The sequence below is a fragment of the Sphaeramia orbicularis genome, chromosome 12 (genome assembly GCF_902148855.1).
Source record: "Sphaeramia orbicularis chromosome 12, fSphaOr1.1, whole genome shotgun sequence".
In the NCBI taxonomy this organism is placed as follows: domain Eukaryota; kingdom Metazoa; phylum Chordata; class Actinopteri; order Kurtiformes; family Apogonidae; genus Sphaeramia; species Sphaeramia orbicularis.
The window spans coordinates 45,210,820-45,230,291 of record NC_043968.1 but is presented as its reverse complement, the minus strand read 5'-3'; the positions used below and the strand labels follow the sequence as shown (position 1 = coordinate 45,230,291).

The 19,472-nt window shown below is 37.1% G+C and overlaps 1 protein-coding gene across 5 annotated transcripts in view; it reads right to left on the bottom strand.

Moving 5' to 3' along the window:
• The window catches only part of phf21b (PHD finger protein 21B), a 114,308-nt gene that overhangs the window by 49,386 nt on the left and 45,450 nt on the right, over window positions 1–19,472 (bottom strand). For 4 of the 5 annotated variants that reach the window (XM_030148842.1, XM_030148843.1, XM_030148846.1 and 1 more), the window contains one exon: window positions 17,931–17,975. The exons of the other annotated variant lie outside the window; for it this stretch is intronic. In XM_030148842.1, coding sequence (XP_030004702.1) covers window positions 17,931–17,975 — 45 coding nt within the window. The remainder of the gene's footprint in view (window positions 1–17,930; window positions 17,976–19,472) is intronic. 5 annotated transcript variants of the gene reach the window in all.

Sequence of the window (19,472 nt, the reverse complement as noted above, 5' to 3'; positions counted from 1 at the left end):
TCAATCAGCCCACACAGCAGGGGAGCTGCAATGTAAATGAAAACAACAATAAAACAAGTGAAGAAGAACTCTAACGTGCCTGTGAATCCTCCTGAGGGTTTGTTAAATGTTCACAGCTCTACCTCCTTTAATAAAAGATCACTTTGTGTTGCAGCGTCGTCTGTATATGTGTGCCCACTCGTTCCATTACTAAGCCTCCAGCCGCTTCTTGTCACTTCTCATCAGCCTCAGGGAGAGGTGGGGATTCACCTCGCCATCGACAGCGGTGACGCAGCCCAGCAGGCGAGGGGCAGCAGCAGGTGATGCTCTTATTCTGAAGGGAAATCTGCTTTTGGAAAACTGTGACTTCTGGATTTTAGGTTGTTCTGGTTCATTTTATATCACTTAGAAACAGTTACAGGTTTTCATGTGTATTTTGAATTCAGGATATTAATAAAACTAAAAGGAAGTACCAAAAAAATGGAAGACAGATAACACATACAGGGTGGGGAAGCAAAATTTACAATATTTTGAGGCAGGGATTGAAAGACAGTGTATGACCAATTAGTTTATTGAAAGTCATGAGAATTTATTTGCCATAAGAAAATTGACATAATAGAAAATGTTTTTATTCTATGTGTCCTCCTTCTTTCTCAATAACTGCCTTCACACACTTCACAAGTGTTCCTCAAATATTCGGGTGACAACTTCTCCCATTCTTCTTTAATAGTAGCTTTAAGAAAGTTGACATTGCTGTGTGATGTTCTATTGGTAGCGTGTTCTAAAACGCCCCAAATAGCATAATCCAGAGGGTTTAGATCTGGGCTGGAAGGCAGCCATAAACATGATTCCCAAAAATTGCTAAAGTTGGATTTGTTGCTGTTGTCAACAAGTGTTTTGGTGTTCTTGTGTAAGATTTTAACTTCAAATCATATTTTACTGCATTTCTAACGGTCTTGTTGTCTACCTCAAGTTCAATTGCCATTTTTCTCATGGATTTGGTTGGATCCTTTAGGATTTTGGATTTGAGAGCTTTAATAAAAGCTTTGGTTCGTTTTTTGTTGCTTCCTCCACTTCCAGACTTACTCGTAATAGTTTTGCTCATAGTCATTCTCTTCTTTACATTATAAACAGTCTTTATGGACACTCCAACTATTTTGAAATCTCCTTTGGTGTGACGAGTGCATTCAGCAAATCACACACTCTTTGACGTTTGCTTTCCTGATTACTCATATGGGCAAAAGTTTCTGAAAAGGTATGGATAATAGTGTTAGGTATGATTATGACATCAATATATGTTTGGTTTCAAAACAATTGACGTAGTGCCTGCTGAGAAAAAACAACCAAATGTTCATTGTAAATTTTGCTTCCCCACCCTGTACATCATTCTGAGTAATACAGAAAATATTTACCAGATGTCCTTGTCATCTAGGAGATGTCTTCACATTGTATTGTCATCTCTAGGGTACTCATCATCCAGTGTAGCTGCTGTAAAGCTCTACTGGTCTTTACCTTTTCTTAAACAACACTTACAAATGTTTCAACCAGTGTTTTGACTGTGTGTAGGGGTGTGTGATTGTAGCTCTGTTGGATTAAATCACGTTATGAATGAATATGTTGTACTCCAGTTTCTCTTCCAAATGAGAAGTTGATTTCAATTATCCTGATTATATATAGAACAAGGAAAGAAAATTATTCTAATTCAGGACATTACTGCTTTAATAAGGTTGATCATTATTTTACTTTTTGCCTGTTTGCAGCGGGAATATAGGTGCTTTGCATTTAAGCTTTGCAGATATGAACATACAGTTAAGTCAGATTCATTTGTTGTTTCTTTATTCAAAGTGCAGGGTTATTACAGTTTTTCAGTCATTGTTCCTGATAATTTTCATAAATAATTTCCCATCATCTGTCCAACATTTTTTATTTTAGTCTTTTTCTGGATTTCTTCAAGTTTCAAAAAGTTAATTTAACCATTTTTTAATTATTAGGAATGCAACTTAAGATTTATTTCACATCCATACTGGCAAAAATGTATGAAGGATATAAAAGACATATAAAACATAAAACAATTATCTGACAAAGAAAATTAATGAATTCACATTTACTTTAATGTTTATTAAAACATTTTTAGGCTTAAACTGAGAGACACACTATGTATTTCTTTAACTAAGTATCTTTCAATTAAATCAATCACCATAAAAAACCATTTGGTGACATTTGTATTACATCAGTTCATTCTAGTGAAATAACCCAAATTATTTATGAACGTCATCTTAACAACGGAGACATGACAACATTATCAAGCGATAAAGTGAAATGGGACAGTGAATACATTACAGATTTCCCTGTATTTCAACATTTGATATAATCTAAGGCCCCAACACATAACCTGTTTAAGAAAATTTAGATTTTACTTTTAAGGAGTTATGTAGTTCTTTATGATATTTATGGACTTCTTTATACATCATTTACTGACATTTCTTGTAATTACATGATGAACGTTTCAGTAAAATATCATCCAAGGCTAACTTTAAAATAATGTCTACAAAAATTCTGAGCAGGTAAACCAGCCTCCTCTATTTTAAGTGTTTGGCATTTTCTGTTCTGAACTGCCACTGCACAGCAATAATACCAATGTGTTGATATGTTTGGGGTTGCCTTTGTATAAAGATTGTCAAGAATTCCAACCAGTTTCCTCTAGTAAATGTGTTTTTTTTCCTGTGAACATTGTAAGCATCTTGGATCTCCTCTGCTGTGAAAACCATGGCTGAGCTGCCGACATGAGGCCAAACCAAATGACCAGCTAAAGCAGAGATGATGTGAATACTATGGAGAAGAAAGTCACTCATGGACGCTGCTGTATTGAAGACATTTAACCCAACTGACTCATTTTCAATGAAAGTGGTGAGTATTGAAGCAGCAACAATCACAAATGGCTGAAAGGTCAGAGTCTATAAAAGTGAAGTCAAGAACAAATTACACAGTTTGCGTCCACTGATTGTGTGAACTCCTAATCAGAGCTAATACAGGATGAGAAATGGTACAAAGAACAGCAGGAGATGTTATTGGTGCTAATTAAATGGCCAGTTAAGTATCTGTGTGTGCAGCTTGGTACAGCCCTCTGTCATCCACAATGAAGGTATTTCCACATGGACAAGACAACAGAAAAACAACCGACCTATCACGACTCACAATTACACATTCTTTTTATGCTATGTTAAGTAGGAAAACGACTGGTCAGGTGTTAACAAAAGGTATGTTATTCTAAAATACATGTAGTCGATGAAAAGATTAAATTAATATATAGAAACTGCACATTTTCTTCACGACTCTCCACTCACATTCTCCCTCGCAGTCATAAATAGCCTCACATATGGCCACGGAAACAGTCACTTTATTAATTCAGCCTCGACTTGGCAGTGTGGAGGGGAGCTGAGAGCACTAGACCAGGACTAGAGGGGGTCCGAAAGAGTCCAACTGGCCTCTGGGAAGCTGCAGTGCCAGGGTCGGCGGCAGAGAAAACAACCGTTTAACATGTTGGATTAGCTGGGATTAAGGACATCTGTTGAGCAAAATGAGATGCTTCTGTTGGTTTTAGCTTTCCTGCTGCGATGGCAAAGAAAGAAGCAGGAGGGAGGAGAAATTAGAAGTCAAATGTCTCAATGTTACCGGGGGGAAATATTACAGCTGGAAATTAGCTCATACTTTTTGGCCTTACATATTTACAATGTTTCTAATCCTTATAGCTCTATTCTTGTTTAAAGATGGCACCAAAAGATAGCAACTTACTTCTATAGTCTTAGCTTATTAATGGCACATATAGCAATTCTTTATTCATTTTGGGCAAAGTATCAAAAGTATGTGCTCTAATGATGATTTTATTTTTACTTTGGACAGGGATGTCCCCTCCCAACTGTGCTTTTTGTTTAAGTGAAACTATATGACAGTGTATTAAAAACAAGAAACAAAAATGTGCGTTACATCATTTTATGCCGATATATTTCATTATTTATAGACAAAAGTAATGACTCCCATCAATCCATCCTTAATATACTGTATCAATTAGCAATTTTATTATTTGGACTTTTTTTTTAAAATTTCATAGCAATCAAAACATGCTGAGAAATGTTAAGAAACATGTATTTATTAATTTATTTCAGACGTGTGATTGAATTATAACATACCTTCAAAAATGAGCGACTTTCCTGTTTGCCCACGTTCATGATAAAGACTGATTTCTACGGCACAGAATCAAGTTGGATCATCCATGAAAATCCAAAGGATGAGACGTTTATACTCATTACCATGTGCCCCAGTGCTTCCCTTCAGGCTCCTACAGCAGTAGCAGTGTGCAACGCTGAATACTTATCTTAGAAATGGAGTCTGCTAAAAAACGATACAGACTCCAACACAAACTTCATGTGTCATCAATACCCAGGATTTTCCGAATGTTACAGACAAAATTTGCACACACCATTTTCTAAAATGTCTGATAAAACTCCCTATTCCACAAAAGACCTCAGGAAATGAAGCCGAGAGAAGCAGCATTTCATCACAACCAGTGTATTAGGCAGCAAGCCGTGCACCTGTGATTTGCACGGTTAATTTTCAAAAAGCATTGCCAAAAAAATGGTGCATGGATTGCTTAAAGCCGTGCTAATTATCAATATTGTTCTCTTACCTTGTCACGGGCTAATTTTGGCTAAATCCATCTATTTTTCGCAAAAATGAAGCAAATCATCAATTAACTCTAGATGGCCCCTGGACACATTGGCATGTCCTGATGAGATATGCAATTTAAGATGATGTGGCAGCAAGACAGAGCGAGTTTTGTGCAGGTACAAATGGTAAAAATGGGCTTTTAAGTGAATTTCTTGCAAATAGGAAGTGCTTGCAAGAAAGACAACATATTACCACGTTTCTATTGGTGGAATAGTGCATCACATGGACCAATCGGAGATGGCCATACTGTATGGTGCATAATCTAACTAACGTAACTTTTATACCTAGTAATCTCCATCTTATATCAATTTTGACTTAATTTGTAATTCTAGTCACTGAAGAGTGACTAGAATTGTATTATTTTCCCCAATCATTTTATTTTCATTATTTAATTATTTATTTTAAGCAATTTTTGCACATTTGTACATGGTTGAATAAATGTTCTAAGCTGTTAAAATGTTGTCTGTGTAATGAACAGAATCTGACAATACACTCCACGACATGCATCGTATTTACGCCTGCTGGAAAATTACACACCCCGTTTTGTTTTTTTACACACCCTGTTCCTCCATTTCTGTCTAATACGCTGATCACAAGTAAGTAGCTAAAACTGGGAAATAGATATCTAACCTGATGAAACTTCGTCAAAAATAATTTCCAACAAATACTTTTATAAAATTGTTTATCATGCTAACTTGTCATGCAATATATTTAGCAGTATTGGGATGCACAGATACACTGTCGCCCATAAAGTGTAAATGGGACTCAGTATGTAATCATTATACCTGGTCAAAGGTGATTAGTGATGTGTAGGGGGGGAAAATGGAATCTGAAAGTAAAATTATTCTAATTTTATGGGTCACAGTGTATGTTGGCCTTGGTGATACTGGTCAATATTTATCTTGCATAAGTTTAATGACTGAATTCCAAAAGGTGGCACAAAAAGAGGATTAAATAACAGTAAAAACCTGAAAATAACATGATAGCATGGGCATCAGCCAAACTGTTATTTCAAACATGGTACTTCACAAGCTATGTGGTTCCCTTTACATTTAAAATTATTTATTAAGGAATATTATGAACTTTTCTGGCACTGATTAAAGTACTCCTCAGAGCTTCTGCATTCTAGTTGTACTACAATTGGAAGACAATTTTAACTTCAGGATACTAAAACTCTTTTTTTGTATTTTCTGAAATTCTATACAATTGTTTAAAAAAATGCAATCATGTTGACCAAAGTCTAGATATGTCTTGATATTCTACATTACGTGAAGTACCATTTCTCCTTCAACAATTTACTTTTTAGTGTAATTCTTTAATTAATTTGAAAAAAGCCATAGTTTGACCAAATTGACATCTTTATTTGACATTATATTCTAGTTATTTGCTACTTGTAAAATTAAAACTAGAAGGAAAAGAAAACAAATGTAGCTTACAGCTTGCCGTATAGATCTCTCATTAAAGTCTAATGTGAAGGTTTGATCTGATGGTGTAACGGCTTCTTCAACTCTGAGCAGTGACATTTCTGATTACTAGAAGTGACGAGGAGAGGGACAGCTGGCTTTCCTGCAGAGGTACGGATGACAGGAGAATGAATAGATGGGACAGGGAGGGGAGGGGAGGGGGGATGAGGTAGGGCCTGTTTGTTGGGGACTCTGCAGAGGGAGGAGGGGCTGAGCTGGAGGCCAGCAGATGGACCCCTGCAAACAATAGAAGCAGACAGATGCAGCCACAAAGAGCAGCTACCAAACGCACATGAAACTGAGAAACATTTCAATGTACGAAAAAAAACCAAAACAAAACAAACTAGGAAACAAACTCTTAAACCAGAATACTGAGCTGCACTTCCTCCAACAACCACCAGGGCCACCAGTACAGATAAAAAACCCACAAACTTATATTATCATTTATATATACTGAATCTTCAACAGTAAAATGCAGTCTAAACAACTAAACACCTACAGTTCCACGTTTTCAACTTACTAAAAAGTCTGTAAAATAAAGAACTCAATCCAAGGGAAGACAAAATACGGAACACAGTCCAAGAGAAGAGAAAATAAGTTACTGCATCCACAAAGAACACAAATATGAGTTTTACTGTATGTCAAGACTAAAATCAGGCAATATTTTCACATCTATAAAGGCATTTTGCAAGTCTTTGTTGGGGAAAGGACTGAGAATCATTGGTTTTTGAGTCAAACCATTTTTTTTTAAAATTAGCAGCAGTTTGTGATTTAACCTGGTTCAGTTCTACTTTTAAGACCTGATGTAATAAATGAGGGATAAACACACACATAAACAAAGGTCAAATCTATGTATGAAAAGAGGGCAGTCTTTGCTGTTATTCAAGCAGAAAAAAGGCAATGTTTTGCACTTTTGATATAGTCGTCTTTGTTTAAGATTTGGGCTGTAACAGTTACTGTACTATAAATGAAACTCATCATTGTGAATAAACCACTATTATTAGGATTGTTAAATTATTACTATTATAATTATTTAATGTGATTTAAGTTCACTTTACCACTGAATGAAGCCTAAGGTCAAGTCAAAAAGAAGGGGAAAAAAATTCTGATGACTATTAACATATATTTTTACATAATAAAGCCAACTATTAATGATTAACTATCAAAACTGTTGCTGACAATTTTGATCAGTTTATATTTTCTAGTTGAGTGATGGAAGTAAAGGAGGAACAAAAACTCCACAAGTCTGAGTATTTTTCCAAGTAATCACATAAAAGCTTATCTCTATTTCTTGTAATTAATTACAACAAATACATTAATGTCATCGATCTCTCCAGTAAGCTCTGTTGTTTAAACTTTTGCCAATAAAGTTTTTGTTGAAATCACTGAGCATCTGCTGCCCCCATCATCAGACATATTCAGGCACTTCCTCTAGTCACCCAAGGGCAACAACGATGGGGACAAAGGGAGGTTTTCTTACCACCCAACCCCCTCCTCTGAGGGGCGACACAGCCTGGGGCAGAGGAGGCACATCCCAACATCCCAACACACTCCAAAGCACACAGAGGAAAAAATGAAGTGGGGGAGGGGGTTTCTGCAGTACAGGGTGGTCCAAGTGATGTAACAGGGAGTTGGGGGCTGAAACTGTGTGGATGCTACCATAGCAATGAGGCTGTAATAATAGTCATCGGAAATAAAAACAATGTGTCATTCCTTAAAGTGTCTAGTGGGTTATTGAAGGTATGAAGGTGAATAATGAAAAATAATCAAAGTTTGATTCACTTAATAAAAACTGCATTTTCTCTACCTCTCTTATTGACTCTGAGGATGTAAATAGGTAATACTGCTCTCTTCAAAGTCTTTTTCAGTGTATGATCAGCAGTGGTTTTAGGTTTTCCATACAAAACTGTTGAACATTCATAGTTTTCATCCTGCTGTTCATAGTAGACATAAAAATCCATTATGTATTGACTTTCAGTGTGAGTGCAAATATTGTCCTCTGCAAAATATACTTACAGAACTGGTACTGACAGCTTTAGCCATTGCAGACAGACACATAAAGAGCAATATTTTCTAAATTCATTTTAATACCATATTGCTCTTTTTGTTACCATCCCTCCACAGTCTCACTACAGAAACATGACGCACGTTCAGACAAAGCAGTTCAATATAACATTAACAGAAAAGCAGCAGTGACAACTTGCCAGAACTTGCTATAGTAATATCACTTCTGTACAATTTTCAACTACTAACTACCAAACACTTGGTACATTCAGTGTTCAGTTTGTGGGAAAGTCTGTGCCCTTTATATAGGTGCACTGTCTGATATTTCTGGGCAACTGGCAATGAGTTTGCACATGGAAACAAACTGAATAATCTTCGTCTTACCCTCTTCAATGATGGCTTCTAAAAACACACAAAAAGTCTGTGTAATAGGCAGTACTTGTCTTGCTTGCTGGCCTTTTTGTGAAAGAGGTCATTACCCTGGTTGTTATTGTTACTAATGTGTTAACTGCTAATGCTAAGGGCTGCATCTCTTAGGAATTCATCGAGTGAATTTCTCTACCGTAATAATAAAGTGAATTAACCTTTAACCTTTAATGCATCTTTTTGTTGGATGAAACCTACCACATAATTGAAATAAAAGTAGTTCTGCACTACTGCAGAGCCATCATAGTGGACCTCCCTCCATAGACACAAGATCATTCTAAGGTAACAAAACCCCAACAATTCTTATTGTCTGTTGAATGTGTATTATGGGAAATTATTAATATGAATATCAAAAAATACTGCAGGGATTAGATCTATAGATTTCTACACACTAAAGCCTTAAAACAGCACTCTATGACACTCTTCAGTTCCACCACTATGGATGTTAAAGATGAGAGGACTTCCTTTAAAAGGTTCTTCCAGTATGGAAATGACTAGGAAACTTAATAAATTTATGAGAAGCTGTGTTTATCCAGTCCAAATTTAGTTGATGGAAATATATCTACTTCATCTTTTTAGCATTTGAAAATTCTTCATATTCTTTAAGTCCAATTTGAGAAGAAGGAATGAAGCACAATCTAATAAATCTTCTCATGCGGCTGTTAATAAACCCCTAAAATGTGAGACTGTTCCTTTAAATGCTGGCCTGACTGGAAGCTCGCTATCAGTTTATGGAGGAGGTGTGGAGCTCCATCTCCACTCCTAGCTGTCTTTATCTGGCAGTTTCCTCCTCCTCCTCGCCTCTCAGAGTGTGACGACTTTCAATATCAGTGTATTTGGTTTGGGCCAGCGGGCAAATATTGACAGAATGGATCTGAATGAAAGATGTTCCATTTCTGAGGCTCAGCACGCCACTCGCTGATGAGTTTTCTTCGCCGGCTGGAGGAAGTTGTGCATCACGGCGGGGCTTTTGGGAAGAGGATGGAGGACATTCAGACCACAGCGTGGGGGCTTCAGGAGGCTGTAGGGGCCTCCTATTTCTTTCATTTATTTCTCCCCCTTACACCTGTCCCACTGGCTGCTGCCGCCATCAACTCAGCTGGTTCTGAACCATCAATTCTTTGGGTAAAGCTGCATCAATCACTCTCCTTTTCTGCTTCAACCACTGAAACACAAGCTTTCCTTTCTGCAGCCTCAGATCTGATTAATCATGACATTCACACATGTTTAGGGATAGCAATCAATAGCATTTTATCACATCTATACAAATCCATTATTCAGTCTAAATGTATTTATCAAAGTATTTGGAGATTTAAAAAAATGTAAAATGCAGATTACATGAATGTACCCAAATGACAACTTCAGATGAATTTAAAAAAAAAAAAAAAAAAAAATCAATGATTAAACTGACTGTGAACAAACCTCAACAAGCCAGACTATATGAAACATAACATGAAAGCTGCAGCTAAGGGAAGGCAATAATGTGAAAAATGATATAGCTGACATTGGTTCTTCCTCTGGGGATGTTCTGTTAAACACAGAGTCAAATTCATAGTGTCTGTAGTTTTATATTCAATGTGAACATGTGACCTCGCTTACAAATGTTCCATATCATTTTTGCTGTTGTTTGTTGATATATACCTTGTATTTATATAAAGAAAACAAATTCTGAATCTTTTTTTTTTCTAAAGAAGTCTCAAGATTGTTATAAGTGATTCAAATTGTTTTGTTTATATTGTTGAGCCCTAGCAGCAGTTAAGGATTATATTCACAGATTTGTTAGTCAATTATTTTTCATTTGTTGATTAATCTAATGTTTGCTTTGTTCATCTTTGACATATTGTCTGAATAGATGTTGAATCCTTTCATACACTTACCAATGAACCACATCTTCTACCATTAACCTTTTGATAGCCCCTTAACTTCTGTTACGGGAACATTTTTATTCCAGAACATCTGTGTAAACGAAATGGTGGGATCATTTAGCCGCCCCTCTGTCACGGCTCTGTAACACCTCTAGAGGTAGTAACAAAGCCTTGATAAAGGTGGAATCCTGATTCTGGAAAGCTATGTAAAAGGAACACCTCTCATTCCGCAACCAAGGTCTGACATTTTGATGATGTAATGTGTATGCAACCCCAACGCCAGGGGGATTTAAAAATGAGTACGGGCCGTGTACAGTAAACAAACATATCAACGTGCCCAGAAAGATGTCGAACTGGAGAGACTCAGATCCAGGAGCTGTTGTCACTTCGGGTGGAGGACTCTATCCATGCTAACATTCGTGAAACAGTGCAAAGAGGTGAAACCTCTCTGCAGAGAGGTTAGCAACATCGCTATGCTTGGGGTATTTCCGACGTGTAAGTTATACGTCACACTATACACTGTGCTGCATCACCACCCCTTTGATTCCTGAACACAGGTCCGCTGTGTAAAAGTCCAGCCTGTCTCACAACTGTTACTCCTTTGGCTTGGCTGTGGAAATCAGTCAATGGTGGACAAAAGGTGGGATCACCATCTCACCTTTTTTCTGGGATCTCTGTGTAAAAGTGGCTAATGTTTTATCAGAGCATTTTCTCATAATACTTAGTTTACTAATAAAAACTTTGCAACATGAACAAATTAAGTAGCAACAATTAAAAAGTATCAATTGGTTTACTTTTCACCACAAAAGTAAAAATAAACAAGCTGTGTTATTGATTAGTAAAGGCGTTGTTTATATTCTGCTATTCATTATCAGTGTTGAGAATCATCTTATCTGTAAAAGATTTCTTGCACTGATTTACAGTGTAACATTATTGGGAATGTACATCATTTCATTTTATAGCTCTATATGCACTTCAACAAACTGCTTACAAATGCATTGGACAGCGGTGTTGCCATAGTAGCCATCAGGCATCTACTCCAGGGTCTTCACTGAGTTGCTGTACTCAGCCATTCCAGTTTCATAAAGCATACAGAGCAACATTTTATTGCATCTCTTAATGAATTCATGCACTTTGGGTGTTTTTTGTTGCATTGTCAGGATGGGGTATAGATAAAGAGGGAAAGTAAACGATATGAGACATTCAAAGACATATTTAGGAAATTATCATAATCAATTTCTGCCCTAAAAACAGTGATGTTACAGGGTGATGTCTCCTCTCCTTTCAAAAGTCAATCAAAACTGTAAAGACATACAAACTCCATACAAATAGCTAATGCCACACTAGGTGAATTTCTATACATCTTTAATTGGCATTTGAAAATTTGTATTAGAAAATATTCATGGAAACATGGCCCTTCCTAACCAAAAAAAGTGTTTTCTGCTCACCTGTACACCTGCAGCTATTGATTCTTTTTGAAGTCGAGTATTCTACCAAATATTTCAGTGATTAATCGAGTAATCGGATTTCATCATCAGGCCGTCATTGAAGTCGTCGTTGTGACTCATTATTATGGACTACAACAAATGCATAGCCTACGTTCTAACCAGCACTGCAGTGTTTCTCAGTTAGCAATCCTGTTGCATCTTCTAATGTTAGGCTACTGTTGAGTGGAAGACAGGCATTTACCTCGTGTTGGCTTCAGATGTGTATTTACACACATTGCATGAGATTCTCTGGGTTTTTTTTTAAGTTTTGAAGTGACCCCAAACTTTGGACATCTTTTGCTTTTTGTGGTCTCCTCGCTCCCTTCCATAGCACCAACTTTTTGACTCTGAGTCGCATGCGTCATTGTTCATAGCCCATGCAGAACATGATCCCCGGGGCAGAATGCAAGTGTTAAACAAAATTAATAATTAAACAAATACTCGAGACAAAAAAAAAAAAAAAAAGGATTCAAGGATTATTTGTACTCGAACTACTCGAATACTTGCTGCAGCTCTACTCACCTGAGGTACTTTGGGTCATTTTTATAAAAGAGTAAATGTGTAAATAGGAAATGGAAAGAACTTTGTCAAATAAATTCTGATATAACTCGCATGATTGATCGAATACTATCAATATCCTATTTGTCCACACAATGTTGTGTTGTGTAGACAGATAAGGAGACTAGATTATTCCTCTGTCTCATCCACAAAGAAGATATAACATTTTTCACCATTTTAGATGGTAAGCAACAAGAGAAAGGTCTGCACGTCCTACTACAGCACCATCTGCCTATGACACAACATGACATTGATTATTTACTCCAAAACAATTTATGGAAATGCATAAAGTGCATTTTGCAACTCTTCCAAAGTTCGCTTCAAAGGACATGTTTTGGTATCCTATCTGTTTTGCCCACTTTGGATTTATAAAAAAAAAAAAATAGGTGTGTCTGGCTCAGTAAAATGCATAATTAAGCTTTGTCTTGAAAATCCTTTTGGACCATGTTCAGTGATGCATGAAGCAAAACAGTAATATCAATCCTCTTCAAAATGGATCCCTTTTAGCATGATAATGTCTGTAACACTAAGTATGTAACTCTTTTGTATTAATAGCAACATGGTTTACTCAACTGGAAAGGAGTTCTATTAAAACAACAAATACTTATGATCATAATAACAAATGTTTATAAATGCGACATGTTTATGTGATCAGTTGGGATGTTCCATTCACTTCTGCATGTAATGTATAATTTTTAAACCTTCTTAGTTTGCCTTAAAATTGAACATCTTGCCCCCCTCATAGTATCTGAAGCTTGACATATTTTATGCATAAATATAGTGTGCTTAGCATATTTCAAGCCATAGAATCTACAAGGTGGTCAAGAATGTGATTTTCGATTTTAAAAGTCAAACCTAATGATTTTGCTGAATTTTCCAACATGATATTCAAATGGGTTCAGGTCAAAGGTCATGTTTGGTCATTATATGGAGCTGGATACGTATTAAAGGCATTATTTAAGTATTATATGCATGAATGATAACTAAGTTGATGAAATTGCATAAGAGCTTTGGATATTGCTGGTGCAAGGTGATGGCAAATGGGGGTGACTTCAGCTGCTGCTGCTGCTGTAGCAGCATCTGGAGGTTTAGATAGTTGCAGAATATCAATACATGGCATCATAAGATGTAGCCTATACTTCTTGGAATCAAAAATTCAACTATTTCTGAGTAAGTCTACGAAAGTGGGCCAGGTAGGTACAGAAAGGAGACAAACCCTTTACTTTGACATTTTATGGAAACACAGATGTTGTCAGTTGAAAGTTTAACACTGCTGAAGATGCAAAGCTGCTGTCAAGATTTTTTATGTATTTGACTCAAAAATCAAAGCAACAAGACAAAGTGTTCACTCTCAGATTTGAACACAAGTATTTTCCCAGCAGTTCCACATCACAGCAGGTGATTGTGTTGTTTTCCACCACATAAACAGACTTTCTGCTCAAACTCAATGATTCGCTCCATCCAGCCAATTACGGCACTCTTAACAAGTGACCGACAACTCACCATTAAAACTCCCCCCCCCGCCCAAACTCTTTTTCAGCACCATTACTGCTCATCCGCAATCACTTCAAATTAGATCTACAAGTCAATACGAGAAGTCAATATTTAATTTGCTCATAGCAGGTGGTGATTTAGTCAGAGACATGGTGGGTCCTGGACTGGCTGCCACCACACAGACTGTGTCCTTCATATAAAGGAGTGAGGACACAGTGGATAAATGGGCTCTAAAGACAGAAACTAAACAAGGTCCAGCTGAAGTTTAAGTTTAATGCTCATCCTAAATCAAACTGGAAAAACATAATTGGGTAGATTTATAAACTTTCCATTTCATACACTTCTGTTCTTACTGACAAATCAAATGCAGATTAAACCAGTAATTCATTCATTCATTATTGTGTAATGTTTTGATTCACATATATAGTTTTAGCCTGATAGATAGTATGCTCTTCTTCTGTGCCCTAGAGCCCCAGTGCTGCAAAAACAACACCCATTACACTCACTGTAGTTCATCCATTCACAGAGAGTGGGTATTTGGGTCAAGAAATAAATTGGCATTTTGACTACTAACAAGTGGCATTGATCAAGATACAGTAAAGTTTATTGTCTCTGAGAGGAAACTTGACTTGTGCGCAGTACTACAGTCTGTTGCATAACATAAAAATGAAAGGCATACCAATATTTGACAACACAATTTACCCCACTGGCAGCCACCTTTCATAAAGGCATAAAGCTGCAATAAAACTGACATGATGCTAAAATGTAAGGGCTTAAGTGCTTGTGTACAGATCACACACTGCCTCTGCAACCTTTAGTTTTTGAGTTCAACAGCTTAATGGAGGCTGGAACAAATGACAGCTTCAAGATTTGATTTACACTTTGGCACCTTAGTCTTATACCTGAAGACAGCAATTCATATTCAAAAGAGAAGGGAGTCTGGGTGTCTACTACCATTTTTAACACTCATGTCTCATTTTTCATACAGGCTTTGTATGAGCTTCTTTTTCAGTCCTATCCCTTTCACAGCTGTCTTGTGCATGCTGGCTGCCCCGTTCCTCAGCTGCACTGTTAAGGTTACCAAACTACACTGTAATACCAACATAAATGGGCAACTCACTCCATTCAACCACAATTATCTGAGACAGTGGGAACTGCGCTGAAAGCTTGTATTATTCCAATTTTTATGCACAGTTTGAGTAAAACCACTCCTCAGGAACTACTCAGTCAATGATCAGATAAAACCTCACGGGAAGGGGGACTCAGTAACACAGTGGATGTGAACACATACAGCGACAGGAGATTAAACAAAGACATAACAACCTGACAATGAACCATGGCTCAGTGCAGTATGTGAGACAGTGAAAAACCTAAACAAGACTGAACTTGGACACGTGAGTTTCACAGGTTCATCTCCTTCTTTCCATTAACTCCACAGTCATGAAAACATCTGTCATTTGGTAACAATCATTTAATAAATTGGCTGCTCATTATTCCAGTCCTGGTTCATGCCTAATAACAGACATACAGAGTGACTGGATGCTGTCCCGGTATGTCCAGTAGGGCTAAAACTAATGACTACTTCAACAATAAATTAGTCATCGATTACTGTAATGACTAGTCAACTAGTCAGATTGTGAACTGCAAAAAAAATTAAATAATTATGATAATAATGATAATATACGTCTTCTTTCTTTTAACAACATTTGGTGATCAACAACTAGAATGCAAAACAAAGTTTGTTAAACAAATTAGTATTGAACAAATATTGCAAGCAACAAAAAAATACTTTTTCTCCCTTAAACAAAAGTATATTTTGTGCACAATACTTAAGTTAGTGCCTAACAAAGTTTGTTAAACAAACAACTAAATACTCAAGAGTTGCAATCAGCAATAAAATAAACATTTTCTTTAAACAAAAATGCATGATGTCACTAATAACCTGTCGACCACTAAATTAGTAGATGACTAATTTTGCCATGGACTTTTTGTCAACTAATTGACTAGCTGTTGCAGCCCTAATGCCCAATGGCCACTGGTACAAGGTGTCCCAAAAACACATGTTAACTTAAACAGGAGGATAGTCACATAGATGAAGTGAATCAAAAAAAGGCCACTTTTTCGGGGGATCATGAAGGTTTGCCATCTATAAAAATGGGTCCCCAGAAAAAACTGTTGGAAAACAGTGCTGCTTCAGGGATTTGCTTTCCTGTCCCTTCCAGCAGCCCACAAAGCAGCAAACAAAGGGTCAGAGGGGCTTGTTTCTTTCTAAAATACAGAGTTTGCAGCAATGAAGTCGCTCCTGCTACCCTTGACGTTGACTGGCTTTTATAGCAGTGTATGACTTTCATCACTAATTTTTTTTCAAATTTGTAAAACCCCAGTGTTAGCCTAATTATCACTAATCCATTAGTCTTTCCGTGCTTACACACCTAAATCACTTCCCTCACAGTGAACAACTTCAAAGATGACTCCATCACAAGCAGTCCATTTGTTTGCATACCAAATCAATATGTCAGTTGGGCCTTTTTCTAAATTTTGTTGCAAAGTGCATTGTGGGAATGGGAATTCCATGCAGCCGCAGCAGCAACAAGCATGGAGACAACAAGCAATGAAACCGTGTCCACTACCAGGTCAGAAGAAATGGAAGGAATCACCGTAAGTCAAATGTCATCTTATAATATGGGGTGTGTGATCGTGAAAAACAACACTTAGACATCAGTTTCATGGCATTTTCAGAATACGTCATTGTGTAGGCTTATCATACACGCTTCACAAGCATACAGGGTATGGCCAAGCCCTCACCGCTCACTCGCTCCTTATAGTACGTGTATAAGAACCCACACCAGAAGAACCTCCAAAAATCTCCAGAGAATCATTTAACAGCTTCGCTCTGTGTCATATTATGATGTTAAGAATTGATCTCCCTCCCCAGCTGAGTCTAATTATGCCTCAGGGAGGTAACAAGGGAAGGTGAACTCTTCATTACTTGGCTGCAGGAAGACCTTGGCAACAACTGTCTTTAACCACAAAAACTGCAGAAGAAAGTGCTGAGCAGACTGATGGCAGTTTGCCTTTGCATCAACACCAGCGGGCAAAAGCAGCCCATAAGAACAATATATGTTTGAATTACCCCCTGTAGTTAAGCAGCAAGAATAGCCAACTGATCAAGCACCCTTTATTTTAGGCCATATTGTAAATTACTTTAGAGTGTTCAAACTGCCTTAAGAACTCAGGAAAATGCAAATCTACCAGTTAAAGTAAATCTGCAAAACTAATCCAGTCTTAACTAGAAGGGCCCTCAGTATGGTACATAGATTTGCTAGAGTATTTCAGGGAAAAAAAGTATTTTAAAATTCTGCATCTGCTCCAAAATTTTACTAGTTCTCACTTGGCCCATGTCCTACAGTTCCACAAAATTTCATGAAAATTGGCCTGTTAGTTTTTACGTAAACCTGCTCACAGACAAACAAATGGTAACGAAATATAACCTCCTTGGCGGAGGTAATTACACAGGCTGATGCTTTGCAACAATTATACACCCATCACAGAGCACAAAGTTCATTTTAATTAGTTTTTTTCTAATGCAATGCATGCTCCACTCTGCAAAGGGAAATAAATGCGAGGGCCTGCAGAAACCAAAGCTGCCACAATGCAAATCGACTTCCACTCGGTAATGAATTGCCGCTCTGAAATTAAACTGACGTGTAATGAATCTCCAGCTGATTTTTCACTCTCTTCCTTTTGTTTCTGCTCTTTGAAAGCAGCCAAGGAAGCTATTTACATTCTGCAGCATTTTTCTGCAGTCACAAGTGCTTGCTGTCACTTTGGGAAATGAGAGAGATGGACTGTAGCCCACAAAGGAAACAGCCCAATACATATAAACCTCATGAGGTGGAATACAAACAGACCAGTGTACGTCTGCCTACCTGTCCATTCTGGAGTTCATTGAGGCCTTTGCATATCGTCTGATTCTGTGAAGACAAAGAATGACATTAATCCAATCTGTTAAAATTCAGAGTCAGTCTTATGAATTAAATCATGGACAGTTAAAGAACTAATGGAACTCAAGATATTATCAACACTTCTTAAATTCTGGTATTGTTATCTTCTATTATTAAGGCATGTGTCATTTTAAGCTGCAGTATCGATATACTATTTTGTCATTAATAAGTTATACAGAGGTTTATAACCTTGCCCACAAGGTTTAATAACAGTAGATTATTACATTTTTATCATAGTTTTATTACAGTTTCTGATATTACTTTTTTGATTACTTCAGATTATTAAATGGCCTTATGTAATTTCCCTCAATCAAAATAATAGGCGCAGTAGGAGATGATGTGAAGAAGATAGAATTGACCCAAGTCAGGCAGAAATCATGTTTACAGGAGAGGAAATGTGTTATGGTTTTATTCAAATTCTGTTTATTGACACATTCACGTGATGTCAATGTATGCTAATGCAATCACGGCGGTTAACATTAAACATTAATGACGCATTGATCAATGACCAAATAAAAATGTCTGCTTCCTTGAATAAAATTATAGACTTCTCAGGATCTGAACACTGTCAGAAACAGCCATTTTTATTTGGTACAATATCAACAAGACAACAAAACATGCAGAGCATAAGCCTGGTACATTTTAGATATTTTAACGGTGAATTCTTTGTATTTGTCATATTGTAGCAGTACACATTTTCCAAATCATCTAACCAAAATGGAAAATCAAATAAAATGAAAGAAATACAAAACTCCACAGAGAAACTCCAACTTAATAACTTCTAACTGCATGCCGATGCCTGAGGAACCCCTTAAATACTCTTCTGTCTAACAAACCAAAAATCTCTTCTTTTAATAATCACATTTTGTATTTGAAAATAAGGTAGTGGAGTAGTATCTTATATGTCTGATGTTCTTTATTCTGTAGACTATGTGAAAATGCAAAGCTGGTGTGTTTACTGTACTTGTTCGAATGTTAAACTAATGATATTCATTCAGCAGAACATCATGTTTTTTTTCCTTTACTCTCCAAACTTTTCTGTTTTGTGTCTAATCCACTTCATGCTGCATTGAATCCTCCTCCTTGCCGCCCCCCACCTGCACTTTACCAAACACTAACAAACAGCAGCGAGGCCTCAGGAGGGACAAACGCCAGCAAACTATCACAGCTGGCAGAGGAAGATCTCTGTCTATTTGTCATCTGTAATCTAATGGATACATGTAGAAACGTCTGGGGAGCAGAAAAACTCTTCTTTATTATGATTTCCCTGCAGCAGAGCAGGTGGTTGGGATAGACTGAGAGCAGTGTGTGTGTGTGTGTGTGTGTAGATTGTAAAGATAGATAAATTCAGGTGGATTCATTCTGTATGCATTGCTTCTCACACCAGGGAAATGTATAAGAAGAGTGCTGATAGTTTCCTCTAATCAGTGCGTTGCGTCAAAGAGAAAGATTACAGCACTGCAAAGC